Here is a 21909-nt window from a genome sequence, read left to right as displayed (position 1 = left end):
AAAAATGAAGTTGAATACATAGGAGAAGTGTTTACAAATATTGCTGTGGTGTGCCTCTATATTGTATTTTCAAAATGACTTTTAATTTGTTTATATCCCGTTCTATTCGGAGGATTTTGAGCAACTTAGACAAATAATGTGTTTTGGGTTTAGCTGTGTTCCTTCCAGTTCACATTTGATGTTAATTGACATCTGTGCTAGCATTCATCATAAACAGTTTGTGTGTGTGTGTGTGTAATTGTTCAGCAGGCCTGCCAACTCATGGTGACCGATGTGCCTATTTATTCCAATTAGTTATATACCACCCTTCATTGAATTTGGCTTCAGTGTGGTTTACAGAATTAAAAATTTCAAAATGCCTTCAAAAATACTTTTAAATACCAAACAGTGCAACCCTATACAAATTTACTCAGAAGTAAGTCCCAATGTGTTCAATAAAGTTTACTTCCAGGTAAATGAGTGTAAGACAGCAAGCTTTAAAAGCCTGCAGGTTTGCCTGGCACCTGAAAGAACGCAACCTTGCTGGGGAAGGCATCCTACAAGCTCAAAATGGTCCTCTTTGTGATTGCCTCCGGCTTCATCTAAAATGAAGAGGGAACAGAGAGAAAACCCTCAGCTAACAATCTGAGAAAGTACTCCTTCAGGTCCCCAGATCACTTTGAATCAAGTTTGGATTGGAGAGGCCGCCATTGGAGCTATCTCAGATAAGCTCTGCCTGTTGGAATCTGGGCAGCTACATTCTGTACCAGCTGAAGCTTCTGAATAATCTTCAAATTAAGCCCGATGTATAATACATTACAGTAATCCATTCGAGAGAGGTTACCAGGGCATGGCTGACTCTGACCTCGCCGGTGAACCAGCTGAGGCTGTCAAAATGCACCCTGTGCTGTTTGAACTCATAGCAACAAAGCTGAATCCAGGAGAACCCTCAGGCTGTAATGCGGAGCATCAAAATACAGATATTTGTGCCACATAAGGATACTGGTTTGTTTCAGTTTCAGAAGACTTTGCTGCTCCATGGACATGAAGACTGGATAAGAGGGATTGAATGGGCAGTTTGCGGTAGGTAGGGCATGCAGCAAGGCATTTTTAATAATCTAATGTGTCATACAGAGAAAGATTACTAGGAAAAGCCAAGCATCTGAGATGGTTTTAATCCCCCTTTCATATATGCAAACATAGTATTTGAGACCCAGTGGGACAGCATGCGGAAACAAGTAGGATGGCAGTGCTGTAATTGTTTAACACTATAGTTAGATATTTATTTTTATAATTCTGCTGGCATGAATTTTCTGCTCCACATTTTGAAGGTGGCGTTGCTAATAGGGAAAGATAATTTCAGAGGATTCGACTGTATAATGTAATAGGCAAGTATTCCATTTTGGATAATGATGTAAAGCAGGGGTAGGCAACCTAAGGCCTGTGGGCCGAATGCAGCCCAATCGCCACCTCAATCTGGCTCGCGGACAGTCCGGGAATCAGCGTGTTTTTACATGAGTAGAATGTGTCCTTTTATTTAAAATGCATTTGTGGGATAGGGATTCATTCATTATTTTTTTTCAAAATATAGTCTGGGACACCACATGGTCTGAGGGACGGTGGACCGGCCCACAGTTGAAAAAGGTTGCTGACCCCTGATGTAAAGGAATTGCCCTTTCAGTCTGGAGTAGGCTGCTTCCTAGAGTTCAGCCTTTGTTGAAACAAAGAGGGACAATTGTGTCTTCCAATGCAGGTGCTTGGCCTAGAAGGACCAAGGCCTCAACACTTGCATCTTAAAAATGGTAACTGAGGTTCTAGGGCAGGGGCAAACTACAGGCCGCGGGCTGGATACGGCCCGAGGGGGTCATTAAACTGGCCCCCGGCCCTTGCCGCCTGCGCGGAGCTAAACTAGCGCACTGTGCTGGTTGCTCCGCATGGGGACTCACTTCCAGGACGCAGCCACAGCTTCCTATTGGCTGCAGGAAATAGGAAGCCGCAGACGCCTCATCCTTCCTCGCCGTAGCTCCGAAAACCAGCGGGGAAAGAGCAACTGGCATGTGCGTCCAATCTGGCCCACCAGTGGACAAGTTTGCTGACTCCTGGATTCTATGCCCACTTCTACACTCTGGTTTTTCTGCTCCCCGTGGAATCTCAGCATATATGTAACCTTGCCCGTAACTTACAGCTTTGCTCTGTGTAGCACTTGTTAGAAATAGAGAATCTTAGAAGCACTATCTTAACACAAACAGATGATTTTGCCAAACTATTCCAACCTAGATTCAGGTAGGTATTCCAACCTACAGAGCTTTCCTTAGATTATGTGAGGCATTTCTTCAGTATTGTAGCTAATATGACAGTGTGATGTTCACCCCTCTCCACACTGAATGGTGCTGATATGCGCTACAGCAAAGTATTTATTTTGGTATTCGTTAGCAACTTGCTCATGGCAGTACTGATTTCCCTGGGCAATGAACTTCCCATCTTTAAAATCTTCCTGCTTTTCATTTATTTAACTTTGCAAAAGACGGAGATCTCTTCTTGGCAAGCTGTTCCCAGGATTGTCTGATAAGGATCTGGAAGATGCATGCAGCTTCATTGCTTGTGGAAACCCAAGATGAGGACACTATAAGGTTGAAGGAGAACATTTTCACCGTGAAAAATGACAATGGTGAGTCTGTGCTTTATGAATAGCTGTTGCTTTTTCTGAGGCAATATGTAATTGTCATTATGTTTAAATGAAAGTGTAGAACCTGAGGTTTGCCATTCTTTTTCTTTTTCTTTTATTTTGACAAAATAATAATAATTAAGAATAAAAATGTGCACCCCACCCACAAGACCATTCCATTGTCATTATCCAACCTCCCAAAATTTCAGCACCTCTTGCGATAGTTTGACCCCTTTCCATTTTAACAGTGCAAGTTCTACAATTACCTTCCATATCTCCTCGAAATCATTTCTCCTGCATATTCTCCGTCTTACCTTAATAGAACATGTTAATTTATCATTAATAACTATATCCCACACCTCTTTACACCATTCTTCCATTTTATAGTCACCTTGCCCCTTCCACTTCCTAGCTATAATAACTCGTGCAGTTGTCAATAAATTTCTGAGCAAGTCCTTCATAGCCTGCGAACCTTCCACCCCATCGTAAATTGATAATAATGCTTCCTCTGGACTTTTGGTCAGCTTTAACCCAGTGATTTCTGTTATCTCCTTAAACACCCTTTGCCAAATTTCTTTTACATATTTACACCTCCACCACACGTGAATATAAGTCCTGGTTTCCTGGTTTGCCATTCTTGAGTTTTGGATTCTCCTTTCCTGAGAATAATTAGCTGAACTCATGCTGTATCCTAGCAAAAGGGCCAAGAGACATGTGGCATTTCTAGGTGCTTTGTTTCAGCTAACCTCATAAACTTCAGCCCACTCCTATTACATCATCCATTCCTATTCCTGGGCAGGGATTTAACCTTTCCTACCGTATAGCCAAATCAGCAGTAGAGTACAGAAATTGCACAGAGAAATGTAATGAATCAGCTCAGTCTAGTGCGACATATTTGTGAATGGAAACTAGTTTCTTTGCACATATCTCCATTATCAATAGGATGCTACGTTTTGTGTACATTTGAGAGGTGTACTTGCATTCAGAACCCAGGATTTGCAGATGTGATGCTGCACCACTCTATCTCCCTTTCCCAAACAAACTTCTAAAGGTGCTCAGTGACATGTGAGGTCGTACTTAGGCCTTCACATTTTGTTGTGGCATTCTCTGTGCAAAGTGGAGCTATCCACAGGATGGCTGGGTGCTTCTTGACAGTTTGTTAGCATAACTCCATACCGTCCTTGCTTTTCCATGCAAAACTGTAGTTTGTTTGTTATACTTCTTAAACCATCCTTCCTCCTGTGGGATCCCAGGGTAGTGTGAAATGCACACAACATAGCATTCTGTTTGAAACAGCTGAAACCATTGGAAAGCAGCTAAAAGAGACAAATAAGATAAGGTTCGAGAAGAACCTCCCCTGCAGTATGCAAGACTCACATCAATGACAGGAACAGAAATCTTGGGGGTATTTGGTCCAGGTTTTGTTATTTGCATCTAACTGATTTCAGGGAATGTTGTGGAGTTTGTGAATTTACCTTATGGGGATGTTAGCTGCTTTCATACACCAGTAATCTTGACTATGTCCTTGGTGTTTTTTTTTATAGATATAAGCTTTTTATTATCTTTTTTTCTCTGTTGTAGGTTCAGATGCATCTTTTGCTGTTACGCTGGACTCTGTGTTAGCTGGACATGAAAACTGGGTATATGCTGTTCACTGGCAGCCTTCCTTTCCCAAAGGTAAGAAGTATGTGAGCCGCAAATTGGGGAACAGCTAGACATGGCGAAGAACATTGGATCACTGTGGAAAATGGCACATCCATTATGACTTCTCCCTTACCTTACCTGTGTGTTGTGCATTTTCCCATCCCAGTGTGGCAGCTAGAGATGTGGAGTAGAGGCTGGGAATTGCAGGAAATGATATTGATTCTGCCTGTAGCTCATTAACTTTTTCCTATAGTCCTGATTCTGTGTGGGTATGGATTTTGGTTATTCTGCACTGTCTGTCCTTAGGGTTGCTCCAGCCCTAACATTGCCAGTTGCTGAATCATTGCAATAATTACAGTGACCACCAGCCTTTTCAGACCAAGGCGCCACTAACACCGACAAGGGGCCTCCTTTTTTCTTTTGCCTTTTAAAATATGCATCCAGATTTGTCTTTCTCTCTTTCCCTTTTCTTCTATTGAAAATAGCAACATTCAGTGACATTTAGAATCACAAATTCTGATTCTTTTGAAAAATCGCCATTGTTTTGCCAGTGCAGCCTGCCTTAAGGTTCATCTCAACCTATGATTTACCACTTAATGTGCCACAAGTCGCCAGTTAACAACCAATGATTCACAAAGTGCTCCATTTCCAAATAGTGACTACTCTTGGCACTTCTGGGTGTCATGTTTTCTCTTGTGATTGAAACTGAATTTGTGCAATTTGAAATGTATGGACCCAGAACCACCTGCAAACATTCCCTTTTAAAGCAGGGACCTAGTATCCAATGTACAAGACTTTTGTCTGTGCACCCTTCGTGGAATACTGTAAATTGCAACTACACGTTTCTCGCCTCCTCAGCCCAAGAGAGTTTGTTTTGCAGCATGCCTTTGTAGAATTATCTTACCTTTGCTATCCCGAATGCAATATGTGAGCCGCAAAAAAGCACGCTAGCATCTTCCACAAAGGTAAATTTTCTCCTTGCACTGTAGATGGCAGGATGGAACAGCCAATGAAGTTGTTGTCTGCTTCAATGGACAAAACTGTGATCCTCTGGGCTCCAGATGATGAATCTGGGGTGTGGTTGGAACAGGTAGGCATGGTTTTTACATTTTCCTCTCTTGCTTTCCTTTCCCCCACCCCCCGGCTTTAGAAATTAAGTAAAGGGAATATGCGGTCACATCCAAGCCTAAAAAGAATTCAAGTGGAAAGTATTGTAATTGTAGCAGGCTGTTCCTTCAGTGGAAGAGTAAACAAGCAACATTCTGCTGTATTTTGAACCACAAAAACTTATTCTTAAAAGCAGTAAAGACTTCTGTGTGCATATGAGGGCAAGGAGGAGGCTGTGCATGCAGCAAAGAGGCCACACACATTTGAAATCCACCCAGCCTGTCTGCCTACACATGGATTTGAACTGAAACTTAAGTACTTGCCTTATGGGAAACTTGGTGTTTTTCTTTTTAATTAACCTTTGGCATCTCTGATGGCACAACCAGATGTTCCCAGCACCCTGCACCAGTACATGGAGGTTGAATTTAGCTGTTACGGATAATAAATGCTGCTTTTTATGAATTTTTCTATAATTTTTTTTTTAAAAGTCAGCTAAGCCAATAAGCATCATTTCACCTTGGCATGTTTTATTTTTATTGCAGACTGTCTGTGAACTTGGCAAATAAGCATAGCAAACCATTTTTTAAAATTAAGATATATTGGTGATACATGTATGGGGGGGGGGGTTTGAACCTATTTTTCTGTGTTGTTTGTACGTATAACAGGTGTGTACCTAAACCCTGAACTAATGGTTTCTTAATTTTGTAAGATCAATAGCACATTAATGCTGCTGTAACTGTGTTCTTTTAACTTCTCTTTTGGGTGTAATTCTAAACTGTAGATGAAGTTTTGTTATTTTGTTTAGGATTAAGTCTTTAGTCATCAATGAGCAGATTGACTGGTGACTGTTTGATGTATTTTGTGTTCAATTTTTCAAAAAAGGTCCGAGTAGGAGAAGTGGGTGGAAATACTCTGGGTTTTTTTGACTGTCACTTCAGCCCAGATGGCTCAATGATTCTTGCTCACGCTTTCCACGGAGCGCTGCATCTTTGGAAACAGACTTCAGCAAACAAGGCAAGAGAATTTATTTATGCTGCTGGAGAGGAAAATGTTCATGGACTGTTGTTGTATAGTAAGCTGTGGCTGTGCGCTCAACAGATACACTAGATTGGATATCTATTCTGAACACCTCATTTAAGCTAAAGCATTGATTTTCTTTTTTTCTACCACAATGAGTAGCAAACAAGATTAAATCTGATGGGATCACTAGGGTGTGCCTGTGTGGGCAGTAAACATTATATATATATAATGTGTGTGTGTATGTGTATGTATATATATATATATATATGTACAGTGGAACCTCGGTTTGCGACTGCCTCCGCTTACGACGAACTCGGAGAGTGACCCGGAAGTATTTACATCTGGGTTCCGTGCGCGTGGATGCTCAGAAGCGATCTGCGCAGCGTGTGTGTGTGTGCAGAAGCTCTGTATAGGCGCTTTGCGCACATGCAGAAGCGTGCCTTCGGCAAGCAGCAAACTCGGGGAGCAATCGGCTCCCCAGAACGGATCGTCATCATAAACCGAGGTACCACTGTATATATCATATCATATCATATCATATCATATATCATATCATATCATATATTGCTTTATGCTGAGTCGGTCCATCTGGCCCACTCTGGTCTACCCCACAGCAGTATCTTTCCAAGATCTGTGAGACAGACAAATCTTTCCCAGCCTTTTAACTGTAGATGACGACTGAACCTGAGACCTTCTGCTTGCGAAATGCGCTTGCCATTTCCAGGCTAGCTCTTAGTAGGTATGGGGGGGGGGCAGGTAAAATGCTATTGGAAGAGAGGATCATGTTGCCTTCAATATACGTAGCATTTTAAAATGTATAAAAACACGGCCAAATATGACCTTCATTGTAAGCTCAGTCTTGTCCTTCATTGTAACCATTGAGGCTTGCATATGACCATGACCTCATTTTATGTGGCTTGAATCCCATCAAAGTTCCTTGCTTCCTGTTTGTTTCCTCCTTATTTTTCCTGGCTTTTAAAAGCCCACCCCCTTCCCCCCTATGTAGCATCAGAACAATTGGAAGGGGCAATATTTTATTGGATAAAAATAAACTAATGAGGGGTGTGTGTGTGTGTGTGTGTGTGTTATTATTCCCCCCTGCCACTGTTTTTACAGCTCAGACTTCTGCTGTGTGTTTGTGAATAGCATGGTAAAGTTCAAAAGGAATGCCTTTTTCTTGCTTTCTCAGAACAGTAGCTATATTGGTCTATTGTAAATAAAATACAGTCATACCTCGGGTTACAGACGCTTCAGGTTGCGTCTTTTCAGGTTGCGTCCTGCACCGAACCCGGAAGTACCCGATGGGTTACTTCCGGGTTTTGCGCATGCGTGTGCGCAGATACGCTAAATTGCGTTTTGCGCATGTGCAGAAGCGCTGAATCGCGAACCATGCATGCGCAGACGCGGCGCTCCGGGTTGCAAACGCTGGAGGTTGCGAACGTGCCTCCCGCACGGATCACGTTCGCAACCCGAGCGTCCACTGTAATCCTTTGTATACTCATTTTAGAGTCGCCCCATGTAACCTAGTGGGGTTTGCTTTTGAGTAGACCTAACATTGGGAATTCTAATTTGAGATTGTCATTGTGAAAATTGAGGCAGGGCAGTTTTTCTTCTGGATTAGTTAGACATTTGGCTCTGTCCATTATTGGTCTCCAAGGGAATGTGGTTCCCAACCTTGTAATACTTTACTCTCATCCTTCATTGGACTATCAGCTGATGTTAGCAGATCTGCTGACAGCTCCCCCCCCCCCAGTTCTAATGCTTTTCTTTTTAGCTGTGTGCTTCATTTATAGTGAGATCTCTATATTTAACAGATAGCTTGTTCACATGTTATATAATATTATTGGTCTTGATTTAATAGAGAGAATGGGCTCCAGAAGTGGTGATTTCAGGGCATTTCGATGCTGTGCAAGATGTGGCGTGGGATCCAGAAGGAGAATTCATCATCTCTGTTGGTTCTGATCAAACTACAAGAATATTTGCTCCATGGAAAAGGGAGAACAAAACAGAGGTATTTATTTATTTATTTTTACTACAAGCTTGCTAAATCATCTGTAAGTCAATAGGTCACAAAATGTGAAACTAGAACAATGGCTCATCTCTAATTTCTCAAAAACCTTTTGCACTGTACACTGATCTGTAGTTTGCTACTATGATATTACAATATTGCGAAAGTCTAAAAATGTCCAGTCCTTGCACTAAAAGGAGCAATTCAAAAATTATATCTTGGTTTTTGCAGACTTCCTGTTAATTGTGTCATTGTTTCTGCAGCATTCTCTTGCTCTGTTCTGTTTCCTTTTGAAGAATAAAATATATTAAAGAGAAATTTAGAACTTGAAAGTGGGGGGGGGGGTTAGACTTTGCTTGGGGATACCTGTTCAACTACTGCCAGAGATGCTTTCCTGCAACCTTGATAAAAATTACAGCAATCTTTTATCTATTGCTCATAAGTGCGAAGAGATCCCTAGCATTTCCAGTGAGGATTAAGTCAAGGTCAAGGATGCTGTTTCTGGGGAATGGGCTGAATGTCCATTTTCAGCAAAATTGACTACTTAGAATTGACTGAGGCTACATGTTCTTAATTCTTCGGTGCTTCTTCCCTATAGCTCATAATACCGGCACATGCTTACATGTCAATGGTTCCTTTACTAGGCATCATGGCATGAAATAGCAAGACCCCAGGTCCATGGATATGACATGCAGTGTTTAGCGATGACCGGCCGATTCCAGTTTGTGTCTGGAGCAGATGAGAAGGTGCTTCGAGTATTTACTGCACCCAGGAATTTTATGGAGAACTTCAGCAGCATTTCTGGTATATCTCTGGAGGAGCTAAATAGTGGAGTAAGTGCGTATTTACTTTCTTTTCAAGTGTGTGAGCTTCCTAACACTTTTACTGGAGATCCATTAACTGGAGATCTTCACTATGCAAATTGTTTACAGTCAAGCTACGGTTCCTCCTTTGAGTCTTGGAGAAATACAAACCAAAAGACACGAGGCCTGGAACTACGGTAGTTGGCTCACAGGGGAGCCAAAATTGTGTCAGTACTTTCACCTTACCTATAAAGTTGAAGCATGTAATTTTAAGTTTTAACAGTTTCGGATTGGTATTTTCTAGTAATTGCAATGTATTGGGCATTAGGTATTACCAAGTTTGAGTTTTTACGTCATGGAAGGTCAGGCTGAAAGTACACTAAAGAAGGACCATCAAGAAATTTCAAAGCTTATATGAGTAACTCCCCCCCCCAAGGAAAGCGAATACCCAGCTAACTTCTACATAACTTTTTTTTAAAGCAAATGATTGATCTTCCAGAAGGAGCAACTGTGCCAGCCTTGGGATTGTCCAATAAGGCTGTCTTTCAAGGTAAGAGTTGTGCATTGTCTGTGTGATTTGCAAATCATTCTCTATCTACACCCGTGTGTGTATACTATACACACATATATACATATATACTCATATGTTTGTGTGTGTGTGTGTTGTTTTTTAATAAGATTTGTGGTGTTTAGATTGATGAGAGGGGAGGCACTAGGTGACTGGTCCTTATTTAGCCTTGGTTTGAATTTTGGGAAGTTGCTAAGTCTAGCCTACCCATTCGGAGGAATTTGGAAACATTTCCTTTCTGGGATCAAATAGTAGCTGGTGGGAAAGAGTTTTAAGACATTGGAGACTAGTTGCTGCCACTCAGAGGACAAGATAATATTGGACCAGATGGACAAATATTGTGATAGGGTGTAAGGTAGCTTTAAAAAAATGGGAATTGGCTGGTTCTTGTCAGGTCTCTAAAGAGATATTATGACTGAAGCTGTTTTGTCAACATAAATGACACTGGAAGAGCAGTCCTAACCTTCGTCCAGACAGCAGTGGTCCAAGACAGAGTGACATAGCCATTGCTGCTAGAAGTGGGGGGAGGGGGAGTAGAAGCTAGGGGGGTTTATGGGGTGAGCAGACAGAACACTGCTCCATTCTATGTTAGCCTGGAGTCAAGCAACTGTAGTTGGGCTGGCTCTGGATCTTAGGCTGGTTAGGCTCCCCTCTGACTGCCCCTGGAATGCCCTGTTGGGGGGGGGGGCTTTCCATGGGCTACCTCTGGCGGAAGTCCTCCTGGCTGTACTTTTGGCAAGATGAACGGGGAGGTGTGCCAGAGGTGTGACACTGCTGTCATTTTGTGACAAAGACTGGCGGAGCTGTTTTGGGCTGGGCAGAGGGAGCCCCCTGCTTCATCTTGTACCCCCCCCCCCTCCCAGCATGCTGGATAGAGGTTTTGGATTGCAGTCTTGAACCCAGTATGCCACTTCTTTCTGTTAGGACATTTGTCAGTTACCCAATACTTTGATAAGCCTATGAAGAGTCTACTGTTTGTCATACCAGAATTCATGAGCTGTTGTCCCCAAATCCTTTCAAGAATTCATTTTGTGCAGTTAAATTACTGCCCTGTTATTTCAATGCCTAGCCCACCCTGCTGTTGGTGTCAAGATGGCAGGAGATGTGCTGTGTGTTCCCATGTTCTTCAGATCTGGTAACAAAGGTTTCCTGAAAACTTAATCAGATGCCACTGGTTAAAGTCTCCGAATGCCACGTTTCATGGCTCACACCCATACTTGATGGCTGGGTAAAATTATTCAATAGAGTGTATATTTTAAGCTTTCCCTTTTTTTGAACAAATCTTCTTGATTAATAAATTTAGTGCAATTGTTGTGAAATTGCAAACTTAATTTCCTACAGAAGTCGGTTGAGGGAGAACTCAAATTGGCAGGGGTGTCTAACAAAAGCGAAAACAAAAATTTGATGGCATCTGGAGACTAAATTCTGTACGTGATGGCCTACTTTGTCAAATGCTGAGTTGCAACTGGGAAAAGTATCAGGCAGAAAAGTCTGTAGCAAGCTGCCCAAGAAGATGAGTTATGGGGTGAGCTCAGGAGAATGCCATACCAGCTTCTTTCAGCTTTCTCTAGGTCCTGCCTGAAGTTGTGTCATGAGGCCCAAATAGTTTACCTTGCGTTGCTAACCTTTCTATCCGAACATAATTGGATTATGGACCAAATTTTCTTTTAGATAATTTAAACTGAAAACAGAATTGTTCTTTTTCTTCAGTTAACCATTCCTTGAGTGGCATGTTAGTTTCAGACTCTAAAATATGCCTCTTTTATAGCTGAAGATACTGCAGCCCAGACAACTGAAGAAGAAGAAAAACTTAGTAATGCTTCCAGTCAGTATCATGAAAATTACTTTCAGCCATGTAGTCTTACAGGTATGCAACATGTTAAAATGCTGTGTTTGGGAATTTTGTTATGTAACTGATAATTAAAGGAGCAGATGAAAGGGAAGGGGGGCAGTATGAGGGGAAAAAACCTCTTGGTTCTAAACCAATTAATATCTTCCAGAACCTCCCACGGAAGATCATCTCTTGCAGAACACGTTATGGCCTGAAACACAAAAGTTGTAAGTTGCTTTGTTTATCAGATGAGAAATAAATGGGGAAAATATGGGGAAAGGTTTTAACTCATTTGTTTAAAGTCAACTTCCCACGAGTTGTCCTCATTTCCTCATTAAACTTGGAGTTGTTCTGGGCTACATGTGGGCCAAATGAATGAATGGCCTTCATTAAAAACCACATTTGCATCGCATCCTGCTCTTATATTCAGGTAGCTCAGAACACCATGCCAAATTATTCTGCATTTTATTCCCACAACAGCCTTGAATGGGTGGGGATTGAACCTGGGTCTCTAGCCAGTACGCCATGAAGATACTTAATAAGAACGTTTAGTATCTAATGTATATGTTATGTATGTGTTTGATTTTATGTCCTATCCCATCCAAAGGGCTTGGGACAAGTTACAATATGCGAATTACTCTTCCCTATCAATTAGCTGCTTGGCAGTCAATTTGAATAACAATAAAAAAAGGCCTGATGATGCTTCTGGAAGACCTACTGGCCTGGGCTTTGGCAAGTTTTTGTTGAATTCTTTGCAACCTTTTCAAAACCCCACAAGCAACTGTTATTTTTTAGTAGTAGTAGTAGTAGTAGTGTTTTTTATTATGCTTCTGTTATTAATATAATCTGGGCAGTGAGAACAGAGACTGTGAGAGAGTGGCTTCCCGAAGGTTGTAGGTTCCTAACTAGTAAGTTAGTGGCTGAGATAAGACTTGAACCTGTGACCTTCTAGCTTGCTAATGGCATTTTTAGCTGCTATACCATATCACTTGGTAAACATGGAGCAGTTGCTTTATTGATCCTGAGTATAGCTCCCTCCTGAAACAAGTGCTTTTAGGAGCTAGAGCAGCGTTTCTCAACCACTGTTCCGCGGCACACTAGTGTGCCGCGAGACGCTGGCTGGTGTGCGGCGACGTGCGGCGACGAGAAGGGCAATTTGCATTGTCATGTGCCTGGCGGCCGCCAATATACAACACTGACCCACCGGAAAGCAATATTTCTCCTCCTCTTTCCCAAAGCTCAGTGCAAACGAGCCTGGCGGCCGCCAATACACACCACTAACCCGCCGGAAAGCAATATTTGGCAAGTGTTTCTTACAGTCATAATTATAATATAGGGCGGCACAGAGTTAAATTTTTTAACTTTTTTAATGGTGGTGTGCCTCGTGATTTTTTTCGCGGAACAAGTGTGCCGTGGCCCAGAAAAGGTTGAGAAACACTGAGCCTAGAGGGTAACCCAGAGGCAGCTCTGTGTTCAATGAAGGAGTTGCTGAGTTGCATCAAATATGTGTGCATTTGAGCAGAGGTCAGGAGATAGATTTTTGCCTTTAGATTCAGCGAGGTCTGCTGTCCTGGAACAATTCCCAGGGAGGCTGTTTTCCCCTCTGCTTTCTTTGCTCGCTGCAGTTGCCTTAAAGGCGCTTTAAATTGTGGCAGCTCTCTTGGCAGTGTGTGCCAGTTTTTCACAGTCTCTCATTCTTGGCAGGCTGGAGGTGGCAGAGGTACCATGATTCCAAGCAATTTGGCTTTCCGCTGAATCTGAGCAGGGAAGCCTGGAAATATTCTCAGGGCCGGGGGAAAATCCTTGCATGGTTTGCCCAGACCATTTGCCAGAGCCCTGTCCACAGGCCTGCACACCTTGTGAGGCACCAAGCAGAATGCAGCCTGTAGGCCATGTATTGTGAGCTGCCAGGTGTAGTTTTTGTAGGCACAAGTGAACAGCAAAAGCAAAGCAATTTGAAATCTGCAGTATGACCAGCCTTACACGGATGGGTTTTAGAGTTTCATAAGAAACTCCTTCTGGCTCAGTGTTAAGGGCAGGGTCAGGGGGAAGAAGTTGGTTGCATGGTTTTGGTGGAGGGAAGGTAGTAGCTCAGTCTGCTCCTTAGAACGATTGTGACGAGGTGTCAATCATTCAGTCAACCATATGGCCTTCAGTGGAAAATGTCAGGCCAAGCCAAAACCCCGGTTATGTTGGAGGATGTTCTCTAGACAGGATGGCATTCTCCCTCTGGATGTGAAGCGCAGGGTCTTGAAAGCTTCGCCTATTCTGGGAAGGAGAAGTCATCCCACCCTCCAAATCTTCCCTACCTCATCACGCGTTAGGTCGGGTCTTTTGTTCCTTAGGGGAAAAGGCTTCCAGTGTGGTACTTTTAACTGCTCTGCAGTTGAAAAGAGAAATAAAAACAATTTCTCTTGTGTTATCCACTCTCTTTTGCCCAGCCTGTTTAACTCCCCACCATTGACTGGCTGGGATTTGGAGGGACCTCATTCACTCTTGTTTCTCCCTAGGGTGGGCAACTCTGTTTTGACCGTTCCTCCATTTTATGAATTCGGTGTTCACTACTTCTTTTCCATTTGCAATGGGAGAGAGAGATTTATTTTTGGTTGTGGGTGTAGATGGGATGTGTCCTCTACTAGTGAGATCTGAGGGTGGGACAACTCCTCCCCATGGAGGAAGAGGCAAAGCTTCAAGATCCTGAGGACGTCATCCTACCTAGAGGAGGTCCTCCAACACAATCAGTAAATAGAAATTCACAGTAAGAACCAATTTCCTTTCTCTCTCCAAGCCTAACTAGGGTGGTTGTTACTGCACCTCACCCTTGCCTGCCAATTCTTTTGTTGAAGGTCAGTATAATAGGTAACCAATAACCAAGTAACAGAAAACACTTAGTAAATAAATAACTTTTAAAGGCACGTAAGTGCTGTCATTGTATTTGGAGGAAAGGGAGCAGCAGTGTTTTTTTGTTTTGGTTTTAAAGGAAAGGACTTTTAAATCCGTAGGAATCTTAGTAGGTTTTTGAAGTGAATTCTCATAAACTCAGGAGAGAGACTCTCATAGGGCTGCCCTTTGGTAGCTGGGTAAAGATGCTCTGAGAGGACAATTGTTACATTCGTCTGCAAGCTCATTATTGAGAGAATGGCAAGAGGAACAGGTAGCAGCAGTGTATGTTGAATAAGCTTGGTGGATCCCCAGTGAAGTCGTTTGCTCCTTTTCTTAAAGGAAAGAGAATTCTTTCTCTAACCAAGGCTGTACTTTAGCAAAGAGCACACCAAACAGATGTTTTGCTGGATCCAGATGCAGATACCGTGTGTGTGTGTGTGTGTGTGTGTGTGTGTGTGTGTGTATCTAGTCCGTTTATAAGTCTGCCCCATTTAAGAGCAGTGATCCAAAGGTAAAGGGACCCCTGACCATTAGGTCCAGTCGTGACCGACTCTGGGGTTGCGGCGCTCATCTTGATCTATTGGCCGAGGGAGCCGGTGTACAGCTTCCAGGTCATGTGGCCAGCATGACAAAGCCGCTTCTGGCGAACCAGAGCAGCACACAGAAACGCCGTTTACCTTCCCGCCGGAGCGATACCTATTTATCTACTTGCACTTTGACGTGCTTTTGAACTGCTAGGTTGGCAGGAGCTGGGACCGAGCAACGGGAGCTCACCCCATCGCGGGAATTCGAACCGCCGACCTTCTGGTCGGCAAGCCCTAGGCTCTGTGGTTTAACCCACAGCACCACCTGGGTCCCTCGATCCCAGGGTGAGTTACACTTAAAAACAACCATAAAATCAATTAAATAGAATATCTGGAGTCTTATTTCATCTAACGTTTGATTCATGTAACTTTGCGTCTAATTAGGGATATGAAACCTCTTCAGCACTGAGAAAATAGCTGATTATGTCTCACCATCCATTTGTCTGATGTGTAAATAGAAAAAAATGTTATTATAATAATTATGAGTGTGGAGGCAGCCTGATCTACAGAATAACTCATTGAACTTTAGACCAAATTTTTCAAATTCTGGCTTGTTTCTGGATTTGCTGCTCTGCCTTGGACAATTCTTATATACCACATAATCAGACTTGACTCCTGTTTGTTGAGGGACGTGTGTGTGTGTGTGTGTTGCTCCCCTCCATCACACAAATAACATAATTTTTATATAATTTAAATAAGTTACATTTATTTAGAAAAAATATATAACACCTGGACGCATAGGTGTAGCTCAGGTAGGTGTAGCTCAGGGACGGCTGTAGCTATAAAGTGAGCTCCCAATTGTTTATTTGCAAGTGGGGTTCCCTGTAAGAAAATAAAATGCTCTGCAGGAAATGCTTTTTATCCAAATGTTTCCTACCAATGAACTTCAGAGGGGACTCCCTGGAACCACTCATTAGCTGATAGGTGTTGGAAGGAAGGTCACTCTAACTGCCGATTAGGTTACAGCAAGCCCCTTTGGCAGTCACTTGGTATAATTAATTAATCAATCAATCAATCAATTAAATATACCACCCTATACCCAGGGGCCTCAGGGCAGTTCACAGAATAAAATCAAGATATTAAACCACAGAATACCTAATAAAAATAAAAACAACCACCCACAAAAACACCGCCCACAAAAAACCACCACATTTTAAAAGGGTATAGGATGTAAATAGGATCAACCAAAGGCCTGGTTAAAAAGGAATGTTTTTGCCTGGCGCCTCAAGGTGTATATTGAAGGCACCAGGCATACTTCCCTGGGGGAGAGCATTCCACAGACGGGGAGCCACTGCAGAAAAGGCCCGTTCTCATGTTGCCACCCTCTGAACCTCTCGAGGAGGAGACACACATCAGAAGATGATCTCAGGGTCTGGGTAGGTTCATATGGAAAGAAGTGGTCCTTGAGGTGTTGTGGCCCTTTTATGAAGTTGGGTGAATGTCAGGTAGCGGTCCCTCCCACCTGTCAAAGTTGGCCCATGGCATGGGGAAATGAAAGGATCAGGCCTACCAAGCTGGAACTGGTTCTCCACATCTGGTGTGACGTTAAAATGCTAGCCTGTGCTAACCATTATTAAGAATTCATACCACAGTTTGAGCTCTGAGAGGTACAACAACAAACATGCCTACTTTCGTTTCCCATCTGCTCTTTTTAAGTTCAGAACTATCACCATAGTATAGCAGATCTTTGAGGTGGATCAATTGCCCAAACTGTGGCTTGTGAGTTCCTACAAAACAGCAAGCAACTGTTCCCAAATGTTATGTTTTACAAACCAGCTTCAAACTGGTTTATTGGCCCCAAACAAACCACACTTTGGGTGGAAGTCTGCAAAAACCAAGATATAATGCATGGCTTTGTGTTATATCAGAACCCAGTCTAGGTTCAAATGTTCAAAGGCATGCAAAAAGGATCACTGGCCAATGAAGAGTATGGTTTAGGCCGTGGCATTCCCTGTTAATAAGATGAAATTCATCAAACCTGCTGGGGAAGACTTTTTCCAAGCCTGAGTTCTACAGCATCTTTTTTTTTTTGTAGGAAGCAATGTATTTTGACAGGAGATAAAGAAAATATTGTCTGTTCCCAATTGTATTTGTGCAGTATTAATCTTGAAAGAAGCAATGTGAAATAATAGAAAATGTAGGTTTAATGTTGCCATAGCAGCAGGAAAAACAGAAACTGGCTTGCTAAAAATAGACCATTTGGCAATTGCATTTCTGTGCGAAATACTGTCACCTCAGCTTTAGATTTCAGAATAAATTTTTAACTTTGATAAATATTTAAGGAGATAGGAGTCTACTGAAGTGTTCCATTGCAAAGATTACATTTTAATAGTTCAATAATAGTATGGCTGAACTTTAAAATAATTACAGGAATAATCAAGCAACATACTAAAACTTGCAGTGTCTAGCTTCATGCAAAATGTGTTTGCTTTTTTAGCTCACATTTGTTGGGCTGGTCTAACTACAGGGTGAATAAAGGTGATAACTCAAGGCATTGAAGACCATTCTGCTGTGGGATCTTCATAGACCCAGTGTGATTGCTGAGGCCTCTTCAAGTGACCTGCCACTAATAGCCAGTTTATAAAGAAATAATTAGGGAATAGGGTATGTGCAGCCCAGAATATGTTTTGGGAATCAAACACACACACTTTTAGGAGAGCCTTGTCTTTGAGATCACATTGAATCTTATCTAGCTCAATGTTTGGTTTGGGTGCAAGACAGCAGAGCTTGGATACCTCTATACCAGTAATAGCCAAGTTATATGGAAATGAATTGGAACTGGGGTGTGTGTACACTGCAATGAACTGTGGCCTACCTGACATATTTTGCTATCTTTGCCTTTTTACTACCTTGGGGGTCTTTGTCATTTTAGGTATGGACACGGCTATGAAATTTTTTGTGTTGCCTGCAATAATGCGAAAACTGTGATTGCCTCGGCATGTAAGGTAAGAAAAAGTAAAAAAGCGACTGAAATTTTGATTGCAGTGATCTGGGTGGCCTGAGTAACGTGAAAGAATCCTGCCGGATCAGACCAGAGGCCCACCAGCTAGACAGTCTCACAAACCTGTGGCAGCAACTGATGCTGACAGGAAAGAGTGACCTCATTGCGTGGAACTGTTCCTCTTTTTTTTTTTATAAAAAAAATGAAGATATGTACCTTAAATACATCAGATGCATATTTTTAAAACAAATATGCGGAGAGATTCCACAGATGCAAATCAGTGAATGATTCCTCATATAGGCTGTTGGTTGTACATGGGGCATGTTGATTAATCAGCAAAATCAAAATGGGTTTTTCGAAGGACGGGTCAAACCTGGCCATTTTAATGTAGAATGGTGTCCTGGGCCAACATATGCATAACATGAGCTTCTGGAAGCCAAGGACTGTAAAAAATACCATCAGTACTTGCATTGTAATAGTAGTGGGGTCAGCCACTTGTGGTGGTGGTCATTTTTTGAGAGGAAGAATTGTTATAATTGCAAAAATGAAATAAGTAAAGGGAGGCTTTTCTGAAATACCTGCTTTGTTATAAAGCATTGCCCTAACCAACCAAATCTGTGTTTCTGGCATTTCCTTAATGCAAGCAAAAAGAGAATCAAGTGAAGTCAAGATTCCTGCCGAAGGACAGTTTGCAAAGTAAATATTTATTCATCCAAAAAAGATGGGTTCAAACTCACTATTTCCCCCAGCGCTTTTTGCTACTACATCATGCTGGCTTTATTTAGGAATCTTTTTGGCCACCCTTCATTGGCAGTCTGTCCCAGGGTGCGACATGATAAGACCATTTAAAAGCATAAAAGCAATTTAAACGGTAATACAAAAGAAGAGTGGGTAAATATCAACACCAACCAGAGCAACAATAAAACCACCACAATAATGACATCAAGCATCCTAAACACAATCTTACCCGGCAAATGTCTCTGTAAATTGTTTATCTGCCCTTACGGTTGTTTTTTCCCCAAATCTGCTTTTGTTCATTCTCAGTATTTATTCTCTCTCCTCCTCCTCCACCACCACCACCCCGTTTCGCAGGCTTCTAAAAAAGAACATGCAGCCATTATTTTGTGGAGCACCGCAACTTGGAAGCAGATACAGTGCTTACCTTTCCACAACCTGACAGTGACACAGATTTCCTTCTCCCCCAACGATAAATTCTTGTTAGCAGTTTCAAGAGACAGGCGGTGGTCACTTTGGAAGTGTAGTGACATCACTTCAATGCAACCAGGTAAGCTAGCTAACAGTTGGTGTCACTGATTGAAAACTAACATTGCAGGTTTTAAAGGTGTGCTACGAATGAACGCACCGATATCCATTTTGTGACTCTATTTTAGTTTCTTCTTAAACTTCATCTCCTTTTGCAAACCTACTCTTCATATTTTGATTTACAAATCTTGCCTTCATCATACAGTTTCCAGGGGAGAGAACATTTGGGCAGCAGGAACTTTCAAGCTGCTGATTCATGGCAAGCCATTAATCAAATGAGGGTGGTGGAAGCTGTCTTGTTTGCTTCTTCCTGTTGGCCTTGGGTGTTTCTTGTGGAAAAGAAACTTTTGGACATACGTACTGTATGTCCGTTTACGCCCTACTCTGATGAAATGGCAAAATAGTTTCCCTGCTCCTGACCATTATGGACTGAGCAGTGCTCAGGAAACTGAGCAGTTGTGAAAACTATTGCAACCTACCTTCTTTTATTAGTAGCAACTCTCTTGATAAAATGTTGTGGGACATTTCTCCTGTAAATACATGGTCCAGTAACATTTGACTGTTGAATGGTATCTTTGTATCCCATATGTAAGGGAATGGCATTCCAGGAGAGTTAACACTGGATGTTAAAGAGAGCTTGTAGATGTGCTGGAAGAAGTGGATATTATGTATTCTGTTCTATTGAACCATCAGTTCAAATATGAGTATTGCTGTTCCTGACAATCTTGTGGGATTTGGAAACGATAGCCACTTCTTTAACTGGTTTGTAGATTGTGTGTGTTTGGTAAAGTCAAATCTTCCCTAAAGAAGGCTTTTTGAATGCAGTATATCAGTTTTTCAGCTGGTGGATGTTGGTAGACACCCCCCCACACACCCGTACCCCATCCCCAAACTCGCTAGCAGTGATGCCATTGTAGTTGCCCAAGCAGCTTGGCTTGGGAAGATCTCATTTCCTTGATTGAGCAATCTTAGTAGATGATCTTTCAGTGCAAACTGAGTTACCCCAGAAGCTTCTGCAGTTATGCAGAGGGCTGCCTTTAGTGTTCAGAACACCAGGAAAATAGGAACGGTGTGTGTGTCTGGATGCAGTTTGCGAGCCATCAGTTGGCGATCTGTACTCTAGATTACTGTTCCCTCCTTTTGAACTTTTACCCCACCATTTTCTGGGGCAATGTCTGATTGCAGGAATAAATCACAACATTCTTCTGTTTCATATTTGTCATTCCAGATCCAGCTTTCAGCCTTTTTGCTTACACAGATCAAAGCACAGCTGTGCACACTCGCATCATTTGGTCCTGCGACTGGACCCCTGATAGCAAGTATTTCATTACTGGAAGCAGAGACAAAAAGGTAAGTAAGTAATCAGTTGCTCCTTACCCAGCTTCACAGTTAATTCGCACAAATCAATATTTATTTATTAAAAGCATTTTATTAAAAGCACCCTCTTCCTTAAAAAGGGTGTCCAAGGCAGTGTTCCATCCGTGTAATCGTTTAAAAAAGTACAAAAAAAGTTTAAAGAAAACCAATACTTCACTCCTATTTGGGGCAAGAACCAAAGGAGCATGTTCTTGTATGTTTATGCGGAATGTGTCGTTAAAATAAATATGCCTTTAAAAATCCATCCCTCAGTAAATTTGTTTGGCACTGACCTATTTTTTATATATAGGCATAATCTTTTACTAAAAGACAGAATCAATGCAGATGGAAGCTGGTGAGTGTATTAGAAAGCAGAGGAGGAATTTTGCACAAAATATTATTTACCCATCTGCTGTTAATTCTAACATGCTCATTGTTTTAGTGAGTATAGGACAGAAGTGGGATTTTGCATGCTAGCTTAGAAAGGTAATAGTTTTATGCAGTAGGAAGTCTCCTATAGCCATGTTGTGTATACTATGATGGGGCAAGAACCTGCTTAAAGCATTTATTTTGAAAAAGAAGCCTGAATTCAGACAGTGTGTACTTCATTCAATCAATGAATCAATCAGTCAATCAATCCATGAAATGTTTTATACCTAGGCAGTCCAAATTCTGTGCTAAGTAATTGGAAATTTATGCTATTTGTGGATTCTGCAAATTGAGAAATTAGCATAAATTATCTTATTTCAAATAATTTATTATGAGAATAGGCACGGTAGTGGTTAAAGTGTTGGACTAAGCCTAGGTAGAAATCTGCACTGAATCTCACTTGTTCACCTTGTGCCAGTCATTCTCTCTTAACATAACATACCTCACAGGGTCGTTGTGGGAATAAAATGAGGGGAGAGAGAAAGAGAGATGAAATTCTCTGGAAGCTGAATTCTGTACTCCATAGCACATATTGTGGGTTTTCTATGCTCCTACATAACTGTAGCCATGTATAGAGTCTTGCCCAGATCCTAAGAACTTGGTAATCATTTTAGTTTAATATCTGTGCATATCATGGTCATCTGTGATAATTTAGTACAGTGCCATCAGTATATATAAAGCTTTCACAGTATAAGTGACAGAAAATCACTGTTCCTTGTTATAAGGAGCTTATAGTCTAAGGTTTGTCAGTGGAGAGAGAGCAGAGGAAGATCAGGGACAAAAGATGCAAGGATAACAGAAGATAAATGTGAGCAACTGTAGTTACAC

At 41.9% G+C, this 21909-nt stretch overlaps 1 protein-coding gene across 1 annotated transcript in view; it reads left to right on the top strand.

The window, feature by feature from the left end:
• Positions 1-21909, top strand: part of ELP2 (elongator acetyltransferase complex subunit 2) — a 43089-nt gene that overhangs the window by 9364 nt on the left and 11816 nt on the right. Inside the window, exons 6-18 of the mRNA XM_060278057.1 lie at positions 947-1062; positions 2504-2647; positions 4226-4321; positions 5278-5378; positions 6278-6409; positions 8277-8426; positions 9068-9256; positions 9707-9776; positions 11563-11661; positions 11795-11852; positions 17965-18037; positions 19126-19318; positions 20525-20646. Of these exons, the coding sequence (XP_060134040.1) occupies positions 947-1062; positions 2504-2647; positions 4226-4321; positions 5278-5378; positions 6278-6409; positions 8277-8426; positions 9068-9256; positions 9707-9776; positions 11563-11661; positions 11795-11852; positions 17965-18037; positions 19126-19318; positions 20525-20646 (1543 nt within the window). The remainder of the gene's footprint in view (positions 1-946; positions 1063-2503; positions 2648-4225; positions 4322-5277; positions 5379-6277; positions 6410-8276; positions 8427-9067; positions 9257-9706; positions 9777-11562; positions 11662-11794; positions 11853-17964; positions 18038-19125; positions 19319-20524; positions 20647-21909) is intronic.

Source organism: Zootoca vivipara, chromosome 8 (genome assembly GCF_963506605.1).
Source record: "Zootoca vivipara chromosome 8, rZooViv1.1, whole genome shotgun sequence".
NCBI lineage: Eukaryota > Metazoa > Chordata > Lepidosauria > Squamata > Lacertidae > Zootoca > Zootoca vivipara.
The sequence above is the reverse complement of the archived record's forward strand: the minus strand, read 5'-3'. Positions and strand labels throughout refer to the sequence as shown.